Raw genomic sequence first — 12,804 nt, 5'->3', positions numbered from 1 at the left:
TGTGCCATATCGATGTGGAAAATTTTCCTCTTCGAGATTTTTATTTGGGTTTTTTTTTTCTTCCATATAATAACTTGAAACTGAACCAATATTAATTGGATGTCTGACATTAAAAGTGGTGTTTACAAAAGAGAAGACAAAAGCACAATTCCCAAAGGAAATATTTAAATAAACTGGATATTCTGAATTTTTTAATTCTCTTTAAAAAATAAAATTGTAATGTATGAAAACTTCTGCAAATGAATGATCATTGTTTGTTTTAAATCTGATGGTCTTTCTAGTTAAACTTCTAAGTAAATCTAACATAATTTGAGAAAATATTTTTATGATTGAAAAGATTATTGTAAATAAAATGCAGGTTGTATTTTGAATTCAGTACTCTTATAAGTGTTCAATGTGAACCTCTCCAGAAATGCAAACAGTATCAAGTGGTATGTTAATTTATTTCGTATTTTTTTCTGCATTCCTAATGTGGTGCTTCGAAAGAGTGTTGATATACGTATATTGTCACTGTTTTTAATTTAAACTTTCAATTGTTATTTTTAATTTCCGATGAACTACAAGGTTGTGCGTTATTTTCTTTTCATAATTTTGTAAAGTTGGGATATTCATTTATGAACATCCTGTACATTTCATATCGCTTTAAGGTAGATCACCATAAATTTTGTTGCTTGCAATAGTTTAAATCCATTTAATAAAATAGAAAAAAATGATTTTAAATATTCTTAAGAAACGAGGAACGGTTAAATGTTTCTGTGAATGTAGTCTTTATAAAAATAGCAGAATAAGTCAATTTTAAAAACCATTCTTTGCTTTTCAAATCAAGAGTTTGAAGTGATTTAATACATCTATTTCTATGTATGTATGTTTATTTCAGGCAAAGAAGCAAGAGAGGGATTACCTTTAAATTATAGATTTATGTTTCTTCTTGTTTAAACAGAATGCTGATTTTCTTTTAAATGTTATTAAAGTTTATCTTTTTATAAAATCGTGGTCAGTATTGGAGCAATAGACTCATCAGAGCAACACAGAATAAGGAAAAGGAGATCGTGAGAAAGCATGCATACATTTGAGAAGGGATCATGAGAAAGCATCGAAATCTTTTACCGAAGTCTTGTTTTGCAAGTATTTTGATTTGAATAAGCATTTCATGTGATACTATTGTTTAACGTTGAACAATTAAAGTTACAGAAAGGCTTGGGAAAGACAGAACCTCACACAATTCAGAAGTGAAGTTTGAATTCAAGTGGTTGGAAAATAATTAATTTTAAGAATGCGAATGAATTGAATTTATTTCATGTATTTCAGAAAAGAAAGAAAGAAAGAAATGAAAGTGAATGCTGCATGTATAATGTCTATCAAATAATAGGACTTTTTATCTCTCTGAAACATAGACTGTGAAAAAGAGTTATTGGTTCTAGAAAGATATTTACATCATGAAACAATTCATAAAGTTTATAATGCTGCTGTTTGCACCTTCGCATTTGAAATCTATTTAAAGTGATTGAAAATTTGAGAGAAAGTAAAAGGTTTGAAGTAAATTGCATCATTATAAATATCATTGTTTTCTTTTGAAAGATAACAAGAAATTTTATTGTAATTGCTTTACAAAAAAGTAAATTGGAAAAAAAAGGTATGTTAGGTATAAGATTTCGATTCGAAAATTATCATTAATGGCATTAATCTTCAAGCAATTGATTGAATATCATTATTGTACATTAATTTCTGAATTATCTGCATATTGTAAATTCAGCGAAATGGTGTAGTGAGTTAGAAAGTAACACTGACATGAAATTATTTGTTCTTTTTTCACTCTAGTGTGGACAATAGTAATATTGCTTAAAATTCTAACTAATTTAACTATCTTTTTCCTTGTTGTCGTAGTTTTAGCATAAGAGTAAAATTTAAGTGATACTTTTATAATGTTTTATTATCAGAATCATGCTAATTGTTTCAATACATTATTTTTAATAAATCAAAAACTAATATAATATTGATAATAAATATCCAAAAATATCATTGTTAGTAAATAAAGGAAAGAAAAGCGAATCTTCAATTTTTTTTCAATATTAAGTAAATAATATATGAAAAAATTGAATTTCCTCAGAGTAATTTATTTTTGCATAAATATCAATATATCAGGATTTGCTAATTTTTCTGTTATAGATCAGAGTAGTCTTATAATAGGTATTGATTTTTTTGTTTCATAAGATTAATATTTTACTTTGTCCGCATAACTGCGAGCGCTAATTGGCAAAATTTAGTGAAGTTAATGCACTTTTAGAATTGTGTTGCAAATTTAATGAGTTCAGGAAAGATCTATAACAATATTTTTTTAATATAAATTCCTAGTAATTACTAACAGCTTGCGTATTTATTTTACATGATTCGTGTTCTCTTGAAGATAATACTGTTTCGTCTTTGAAATTTATCTTTAAGACAACAGTAATAATAAATAATGCTTTTTTTTTCGAGTATTGCATATTTGAAAATTATGTTTTATATTTTCTTTTAAGTGTAAAGTTGTGTTTTTTTAAAATTAGGTCCGAGATATATTAAAGGGAACTGTTAGCTTTACTGAAGAAGTCCTTGGTGATAATCTGATTCCATATTGTGTTTCTTCTCCTGGTTCCTCCAAACTATATAAGGATATTTCTGTGGTGGAAAAAACTGAGATTAAAAATGCTAATATCCCATGCTCTAAAATTAGTGCTAATAATGTAATCGATGAAGTTTCAGCTGACGAATCATTTCAAATTATTGATGTAAATACTGAACTATTTGATTCTTATGCCTCCACTTCTGTGATAGATGCTTTCTCTTCTCATTCAACCCAAGAAAGTAATTTTTTAGATTCCTTTAATGAAAGTTTAAACTTTGAAACATATTCCCGAAGCTAGTCTTGAATCATTATGTTATAATTTCTTAATGTATCATTTTTAATAAGGGAATTGTGATAAACTATTCAAAGAATATTTTTTTAATTTATTGTTGAGCTTTGTATCGTATATGGCACTAATAATTAGTAACATGCTTTTCATATTACTCTACATTTGCTGTTAATTAACATTAAAGTGTATTTTCAGAATTTACGGGATTTCTTGCTTTTCTTTTGTGTGAATGGTTACGTCCTAAAATTAACTAGACAGGATTTTTTTTTAAAAACCAAAAGTTGCTTATTTTCTTGTATTTATAAAGATGTTTCCTATAAAATGATTTTCCCATATTTATTATTTTTTATTTACATTAGAAAATATATTTAAGTGAAAAAAGGGAATGCTTAATTGTATTTATCAGGCTATTCTCAAACATGGCACTTCACTATCATGTCTTTGAAAGTTCCTAACATTATATTTTGAATGTGTAAGTATTCATTATAAAAACTTAAAGGGTTTCCATAGCTCGCAAAATTCACATTTTAAATCCTTGTTTTTCAATTTGTAGACTTAGAAATAGTTTTTTGTTGAAAGTTTTACTGTCAAAACCAAATGTTTACTTGATTTTAAATTGTAAATTTTTTAGAGAGAAAACTTTAAAAAAAATTTATTAATGAATCAATTTTTTCTAGTAACACGAATATTATATATTCAAATGTGTAAGTGAAATTTAAAAAATATAGCATTTGGGATAATTCATAGTTTTATTTAAATAAAATGCTTAGATAAAAGTTTCTAATATATTTGAGCATTGAAATGTTTTGGAACATATTTTGTAATTGAAAGCTTGGTGTTTTATATTATAAATTGAGAAAAGTATTAGAGATAATTGGTTATTATTTTAAATTTTAGTTTTAATGATATATAAATGTACCTCTAAATTTTCGTAAAAGGTTTGAATGTTTCTATTTACATTTATTATTAGTACATCATATTTTGTAAAGTTTACAGTAAATGCTTGCTTTACTTTTCTAACGATGTTATCGTTTTATAACATTTGAAATGATTCTTATAACTTAATATTTATATATAAAGTTGGTTTTTATTTAGAAAAAAATTGCAGATCATTAGATTTTATTATACTTCTTTTTTCCTTTCTGTGTTAAATATGCAACCCACCATTTTACATGAGTGATGCAAGAGCACTTTTTGTCTGAACGAGAAATTTGTTGTAGATTTTTGTCTTTCTGATAACCTTGATTGAAAATGCATTTTTGATGATGTGATTTGCCAAAGTATTTATTATATTCCAAGTATTTTTATTTCGCTTTTTGTATGTTCTGGTGTATTTTTATTTTAAAACGAATGTGCTGTATCATTTTGTGTGTTTCCGTTACTTAATAGTAAATATTTAAAATAATATTTTCACATTTATTTTTCACATAACATTTTGAGATCTAATAAACGAATTAATGAACGTGCAGATTTTATTTTTTGAAATCATGCCATCTTGCAAATTAGCATTGATGTTTGATATAATGAAAGCAATGTCGTACCCACACGAACCAATATATTAATGGATGCCTTCACAATTATAATCAACGAAATATGGATTTTGATACTTACATTTGAAATTAAAGATTTAAAATATTCGAATTTTGGAACGGCCCTAACAGGTAAAATATTTTTTTAAAGCTACAGCAGGGGAAAATGAGGCATAGAATACTGATAAAGAAGCACTTTATGAATCTGTTTGATTATAGCTAGAAAATAATGATAGATAATTCTTTTAATTTAAGAATGCAGTTATGAGAAGAAATAATATACATTGTTCTTAAAAAAGTTTTAATAATTTTAAGATCTAAAATGAGCTAGTTTTTAATGTATTAAAATTTTAGACTCTCCAACTATTGTAAATAGAATTGCTAGGACTAGACTGATAAAATACTTCTTGTAATTTTTTGACATGAAAAACAAAGAATGAATTTTATGGTTGATTCTGTTGACCATAGTAATATAAACCTGTAGAAAAAATACCAAAACAATTTAAATACTATCAAGAGTAGAACCTATTTAAAAAGAGCTATAACAAAGTAACCAAGATGCTGGTCTAGACATATTACTCCGATCGAACAATAAAATAATACTTTAGTCTATCTATTTTCAATAGGCGGTTCAAGGTCACATTTTCTATCTCGTTATTGGTTGTCTGGTACCAGTAACGCGGTAGAAAATGTGACCTTGAACCGCCTATAGAAAATACACAGACTGTAGGAATACAGAAGCAGTACTAGGTTTTGCATTATTTGGCGAGTCATTTGCATTAGTGTAACTCTGATTAGACTAGTAATGAGGATAAATAAATTACTGAAGAAATCTTTATAGTCCTTCTAATTAAATTCCATACAAAAAAAATTATGTCATGCAATATTTTCACTTTTTTAATGCAATATAATAAGTTGCATGTTTTCTTCATATACGGCTGGATTATTTTTGTCATAAAAAATTAAGATATGATGGCAGTTATTAGGGAAGGGAAATGAGTAGAATATTAATCAGTTTAGTACTTTTTGCGTTAAAAATAATTTTATATAAATAATATCGTGAATACTTGTACAGTATTTATTGAAGGTAAACTGTTAATCTCTATGATATTGGACAAAGTCTTCTATCACATTATTCTGGCGTCCATTTTCACTAATTATTTGAAAATTTGCTTTACTTTTCTTGAAAGCTTCAGCAGTTTAATTTAGTGAGACCATTATATATATGTGAACTTCTAAATATATTATGGTTTTCTTCATATGCATGTGATATTGAAGTATGAAGTTTCAAATGTAGACCTTGTCATTTGTTTAAAATTAAAGCTTTAAAGTCATCTTTAGTCCATGATTGAAGTTTAATTTAACATTAACACCTTAGAGCTGTAATTTTCTCTGCTATCTAATCCGACGACATCTGTTTTGGAAATTGATTTGTCATATTGATTCAATCAAAAGTCCATGGTAACGCTTGGTATATTTATGGATTCTTCGTAATTTATTTATCTAATTACAATGCCTATGAATTACATAATTTTGAATTAGCTGAAAAATTTAGTTATTCAATGCACGAACTACGCTCGGGCGTCGCAATTAAAGGTTAATATTATGAAACGAAATATCACTATAGGAACATTATATATGAATTGTCTGAAAAAAATATTAATCTGATGTTAACTCTTGAAAAGATTTGTACATTATATATTTAAGGATGAAATGCTTATTTTTATAAATATGAAATTCATCAGAAGTTTATTATATATTTAGGAGTATATTCTTAAGTATTTTAAGCAAAAAAAACGAATGGAGTTTTTACCTTGCTTGTCTTTTTAATGTAAAAAATTTTCTTTTTTTTGGGGGGGGGTAATTTTTCACTCTATGATATATCGGTATTTCTTTGTACTTATTGTCGATTGTGTTTCACATTTTGCTGGCTATCTAATGAGGTTGAAGTGAGTTTTGATACGGCGCGAATGTTAAAGTTGTTGCGATCTCCAGTGCTTATTTCCGATGTGGATTTAAACAATTACACTATCTTCAGTTTATCAATTATTGCTACATTGTTTAACCACTTTATTTTAGATTTCTTCAGGAACAGTGTACTGAAGTTTTCTCATAAATTTCTTGAAATTTTCGTTCCTGAAATTTTTCTCTCAGCTATTTTGTTACAGTAATATTGTACCTGTAATATTGTATATAAAGCTGCTTTTATCAAATGGAGTTGGTAAAGCATAATAATTGTAATGTTTTTGTTTGAAGAAGTCATAATAATGTATTATTAGTCATAATAATGTATTATTACAAAAGTTTTTCCAACATTTTATTTGAGAGAAATAAAACAAACTAAAAATACTTTTGTAACAAATGAAATGTTTTATTTAAATGCAACCACTTACCACCTTCTTTAAAATAAAAGCACAAATGTTTAAATAACTTAAAGAGACAAGCTCTCAGTGGAGACACACATTTTAGCAAAGCACTATTATGCTTTGATTCGTCTGATTACGAACAAGAACGAAGTTCACGACACCTTATATCATTTTGTTAGACAAATAAACATTGTAAAATCACAGGTATAAAATTAAGAATCAGTAAATACACTCTGGAACTCTTTAAAGACTAGATTTTCTGTGTAAATGGTATGTCAAAACTTAATTAAAAATATGTGAGATTTTAAACGTAACTACACATGTTCAAGTCAATGTGTTCAGTTTTTAGAAGCATTTTTGTAACAAAGAAAAGTGAATATTGTTATAATAATATAATCTTTATATTAATAATGACTTCCTAGGAAGAGAGGGATAAAAGCAGGTCTGTAATATAAGGAAACAGAATTATAAATAATCGTGAAAAGGAAGAAGCGCAGTTTTAAAATAACTGAATAATGAAGTAAAAGTTTTGCACTTTTAATTTTTCCAAGATCAGCTACAAATGGCTTAAAAAATGTATGCGTTTAATAAAATCATCATTGTTCGAATCGCTATCACAGGTTATAAAACACTCCATTTCATTTGATAAAGCTGGATAAACAAAGATTTTACGGAGATAAACTTTCCTTTGTGAAATGTGAGTTCATCTACAATAAGATTTAAAAAAAAAAAAAAAACGCATATATTTTTGAGCAGGATTTTTTACTGGGAACCGTACTGAAATGAGTGTCGCAAATCACCTAGCGCCGTAAACAAAATTCATACGACAGCGAAACACCGAAAAATAGACACCAGGGGTTATGGTCTACGCGGAATATCAACGAAGTTTTACCAGTTGACGATTAAGGAGAGTGATTCTTTCGCGGAATATCAACGAAGTTTTACCAGTTGACGATTAAGGAGAGTGATTCTTTTCATAAACAGCAACGATGGAAAATGTTTATTCCTGTCAGCGATAAACAATATGATTTTTGTGGAAAGAAAAGGTTTTAAGAGGTGGTATCTGTCTTCATACGGTATCGATGTGTGGAAACGAACTATCCGCACACCGACCTAGGAGAAAAAGTGTCATCAAGACAGACTGTGTGCCATTGATTGGCTAAGTGCAGCAGTGAACAGGAAACTGCAACCAAAGATATGAGCACGTAACGATCCTTTACTTACGACAACTGATAAAAGTGTATTACTGAATAAAGTATTTTATGTGACTATAGCTCTATAAGCACAAAATATTGTATATCTCCACGATATTGTTCGATATTCTGAAAGTCGAACAATATCCTGAAGATGTAACTATATTGCTGGGCGTTTTGTTTTGATATGGACTGAATAGGGGCATAATACTTGATGACCTGCAGAGCGAAAGGTAACGGTGAATTGCAGTATATTATCTGTAGAGGGGGCACCAGCACACTCGTGGAATGGTTTGGCACACGCACTTGGAAACTCCGAGCCAAATGGCGAAAATGCTTAAACTTTATTCGATAGTAAATCTAATGTGATATTCAGTTTTTGTGAATAAAATATTTTCCATTCTGTGACTGCATTTGTATCAGCCATTTCCGTACGGCGTACATGTTTATTTTAAATTGAATTTGTAGTTATGAGTAGTGTTTTTTTTTTTTTTTTTTTTTTTTTGTTGTTGTTGTTGATATTAGAGAATTAATCACGATTTTGTATTAGTTTCCAGTGTGTTAGTTTTACTTCTGTTGACTGAGATTCCATGTATCAGAGAAAACATTTGTAGGTCTTTTCCATGTGTACGTACTGAAAAAGAAAATAATGGTTCAAAACCGTGCTTTTACTTTGTCAATTATTTCTGTTTATGAATTTTAGGTTTATAATTGTAGCGTTTTTTATTTTGAAATATTAGTTTTGTAAGATTTTTCTTCTATATTTTATATTGAAGATTGAGAAAATGTATCAAATTCTCTTACTTTCATTCAAATTATATTTATTTTAAATAATTTTGATGTAATGTGCCTTTCATTTCTTTGTTATTAATGCAATTTGAAAATTTGAACCGTAAAAATTAAATTGAATTAATCTTTATCATTGTTATCTCTATCAGAGAAATCGTATAAATATTTATTATAAATAAATACTGTAAGTGCATGACAATATTCTTTTGGGCTCTTTTTTGCTCATGTCGGAAGGAATTATAAATAAATCAATAAAATTAGCATTTATCAATCTCTTTATTGTCAAGAAATTTGTGGAGTAAAAAATTTATAAATAAACTTATGAATTTTATTTGTTGTATCAGAATTATTAAATCTTTTTCAAAATCATTCCTAACTTTATTATTCCTATGAGCCCTTTATTATATGTGCTAAAGCGTAATTAAAATTGGATTATAATTATCTACATATTTGTTATTTTTTCTGATCATTATTAATTAGAATTACACAACGGAAAATGGAGTGTTTTATTAATCCCATAATTTTAATATTTTGTTTTAATGAAATATGAAAGCCACACACAGTTTTGACATTTTCTTTAAGTATCGTATTTGGTACGATCAAATATAACATTTTCCTAACTTAAAAGAACATAATAAATATATATATTAAGTACGGAACCATTTTAAATAAAAAGTGCTGTTTGAAATGAAAATACAATATACATCTAAAATGAAATGATCATACTTTTTGATAGTATCGATTGGAAATGACAATAAAATTACATTCATATCAGCCGTTTCCTTTACAATGGTCCTCTAATCAGTTGGTGGAATGGCGACCAATTTTGGCAATGGAAGTTCACGACATTTACTTCCGCATTTTAGTCATGAGTCTGGAATGTACTTCGGAGTAATTTTGCAAGCACAATGATGAGGTGCAGCCACAAAGCCCCATTGAGGAGTTCGATATGGGTCATCCACTCTTTTGTAGTACATATACATCCATCCATACCTTTCGGTACATTCGCTTTCGTACCTTTAATAAGTAATAAATAAATAAATAAAGTGAAATGAAATATTCATGAAATGACACTTTCATGGCAAGTAACTATTGAATCAAGTTCCTCCGAGATTGGAGAATAAAATTTTAAACTATTGTTTCACTCACTAGCTACGTTAACAGAATTCATTTTGTAATTATTTGATGAAATTTTGTGGGTTTAATCAGGTCATTTGCTTATATTTCTGCTATTGACAGATAGATTCTTTTAGTTGGTGAATTTGCATTAATCCAATGTAACTCAACAATTTATTGTTTTTTTTGTGTATACTTCAAATATTTGATATCATCTACTATATTCATAGCCCAATTTTAAGAAATATGTCGGCTAGTGGGGCATATGAGAGGCAAGATAGGTATTGATGACACAATGCAAGACATTGTACAATATCTTCACGATGCTGTTCGATACTTTGAATATCTTACTATATTGTTGCTGAAAAATCCCAAAAATCGTTCGATGGGTGTACGGTGAAAATTCCAGCTGGCTCATTAACGGATAATAACGCTTTATTCTACACATATTCACAGCAGAAAAACACAGCTTAAGCGTATAGAAGAACAACATTTACAGTAAACAGCAGCACACAAGTAGAAAATAGGTAATAAACAACCATAATAGTACAAAGCGCCCAGTCACTGTCATCTGGGTGCTCCTCTTTTTACAGCTTCCGTGGCAGGACATCGAATATTTTTGAAGATTATTGTATATTTTCTCCTAATCGATGTATAGCCCAAATTCCAGTAGTTTCAGGAACTTTCGATTTTGTCACCAAATGATCCCTAATGCTATTTATTAATTAACCTGGCATCCATTCAGCAGCCATTAATATAAATGCAAAATTATCTTCCTTACCAGGAGACTTACTGTGCAGGGAAGTAACGTTTGAAATTCGTAACAATATTGTAAAGATGTAACAATATTTTAGGGTATTTTTATTTGACTAGGGAAACGCTAGAATTGTGAAGCGCTGCGATCATCATTATTTGACATTTTTATTCCCAAGTATTTATACAGAATATAGGGGAGAGACAACAAATATATTTTATATAGCACCTTTTCCCTTTATGCCTCTGTGTTGGCAAGAGATCTCATAGTTATGAATTGTTGTCCGATAATGAAGACAATGAATGATTTTACATTTTTCTCTCGAACTGCTCTAGCAGTAGCATGGAATATGGAATTCTGGGTACCAGTTTTAGAATATACCATTGAGACAATATACAAATTAATTTTTGTCACTTTTGAGTGCAGATAAAATGAGGGGATGAATTAATAAATAATATGCTTCAAGAATGGCAAGGGGGATAGAAAGATGTTTACACACTTCCATCAAAGTGATCTCCTTTTATTATCTATCATTAGAATCTAACTATGCGGATTTTCAGAGAAATCATGTTACGAACCCGTAATTCTGCAGCACGAAACAGATGTCTTTGCCAACACTATTTTCTTTTCGATGGAGGAATGGTGGCTGTGGTGCCTCATTTCGATATTGGAAAATAGTAAGTTCAAGTCCAATTGAAATAAAGATTCCCAGTGTATATATTTCTAGTGCATATTAAATAACTTGCTCCATGTTCAGATGTCCTGATGATGATCTGTGAAAAATTGTGGAGTAGAATGCAAGCTCAAATATAATTCCATCATTTAGAATACCGGCTTCAGAGGTTATACTAATTTCATAAATCAGATAATTTATTAATAAAATCATAGATTTCTATGTTGTGATATGGTTGGATAATTTTTGCTTGATTCAATCACAGCCGATTATCAACCAACGGGTGTCGAATGTTGTCCTTTACTCCTAGTGACATCTAGCGGAGAAGAGGAATAATTAAGTTGAAATTTAAAATCTGTTTCTTCCTTTTGTCAACTTTTTTGTCTGTCATTTAAATATTTTTTAAGGACTATAATACGACCAAATTATGTCAATAATTAAAGTCAGACCGATTCTGAAGTGCGCAAATTTTTCAAACATGATTTTCATTGAGTAAATGTAACTTGGTTTATTTATGCACGGATACTTTTTCAAAAGAAATGAGGGGACCACATTAGACTATTTACTTCTTTTCTCAGATTAAAAAAAAATAACAATAGAATTATTAAATTCGCTATTGATAAAAAAAAAATATGTCAAGGTTGCAATTATTTCAATATTAATTATCAATTATTGACTTTTCGATATTGTTGCTTGTACCATTTTACTGTATACATATTTTTTATCCCCTATTCAATTTTTAAATTTAGATTTACCTATTTTTTAAAATAAAATTTGCTTTATTACTGGAACATGGATTTTTATATGAAAAATTTAATGCTCATTTCAAGATTGTTTTAAAGAAAAAATTATCGAGGCAGAGAAAATTATTCAAAGTAAGATCGCTATATAATTTGTTTATTCCCACATCCCCTCCCCCTTGATAAAATGTGCCCATTCAAAATAAATGGTACTACTGGGTGTCCATTGACTCGAATGGATTGAAAAATGACATGGTTCGGGTGGCCAAGTGGCAGCATTTTACTTTCCAGATCGATGGGATTCATGAGGATTACCTTGAAATTTCGCTTTGTGCAATAGTATTTGTTAAATCTATGACAGATTAAACGTTTCCTCTATGATTTGATGCAAAAGCTAGGACAGCATGCATTGATTTAATTATCGCACTACCCGAGTTTTCACCGTCTTAACGTCTACTGATTTTATGCAAATAATTGTGTTTCAGTGGTACCAAAATTCAGTACATTGATCTCTGGGATATGAACCCAGAATATATATATATATATATATATATATATATATATATATATATATATATATATATATATATATATATATTTGAAACTGAGTCGTGGCCGAGAGAGGACTTTGAATTTTATTTTTAAAAATTCGCTTTCATCCCGGGAGGCATAATTTATATACAAGAAGAGAGGATGAATTGGCGTCCATTCACAAGCGATACAAGAACAGAAGTCAGCGAATAAAACGCGAAA

General features: G+C 28.7%; 2 protein-coding genes across 3 annotated transcripts in view; one reads left to right on the top strand and one right to left on the bottom strand.

Moving 5' to 3' along the window:
- Positions 1–3,516, top strand: part of LOC129960061 (TBC1 domain family member 5-like) — a 44,274-nt gene extending 40,758 nt beyond the window's left edge. The window contains exon 18 of one of the 2 annotated variants that reach the window (XM_056073119.1): positions 2,544–3,516. In XM_056073119.1, the coding sequence (XP_055929094.1) occupies positions 2,544–2,900 (357 nt within the window). In that variant the 3' untranslated portion in view covers positions 2,901–3,516. The remainder of the gene's footprint in view (positions 1–2,543) is intronic. The other variant, XM_056073120.1, reaches the window with a different exon arrangement.
- Positions 3,517–6,767: 3,251 nt separating this feature from the next.
- Positions 6,768–12,804, bottom strand: part of LOC129960063 (uncharacterized) — a 120,498-nt gene continuing 114,461 nt past the window's right edge. Inside the window, exon 5 of the mRNA XM_056073121.1 lies at positions 6,768–9,785. Coding sequence (XP_055929096.1) covers positions 9,635–9,785 — 151 coding nt within the window. The 3' untranslated portion in view covers positions 6,768–9,634. The remainder of the gene's footprint in view (positions 9,786–12,804) is intronic.

The sequence above is a fragment of the Argiope bruennichi genome, chromosome X2 (assembly GCF_947563725.1).
Source record: "Argiope bruennichi chromosome X2, qqArgBrue1.1, whole genome shotgun sequence".
Taxonomy (NCBI): Eukaryota; Metazoa; Arthropoda; class Arachnida; order Araneae; family Araneidae; genus Argiope; species Argiope bruennichi.
Note: the sequence above shows the minus strand (reverse complement) of the source record. Positions and strands in the feature narration are given on the sequence as shown.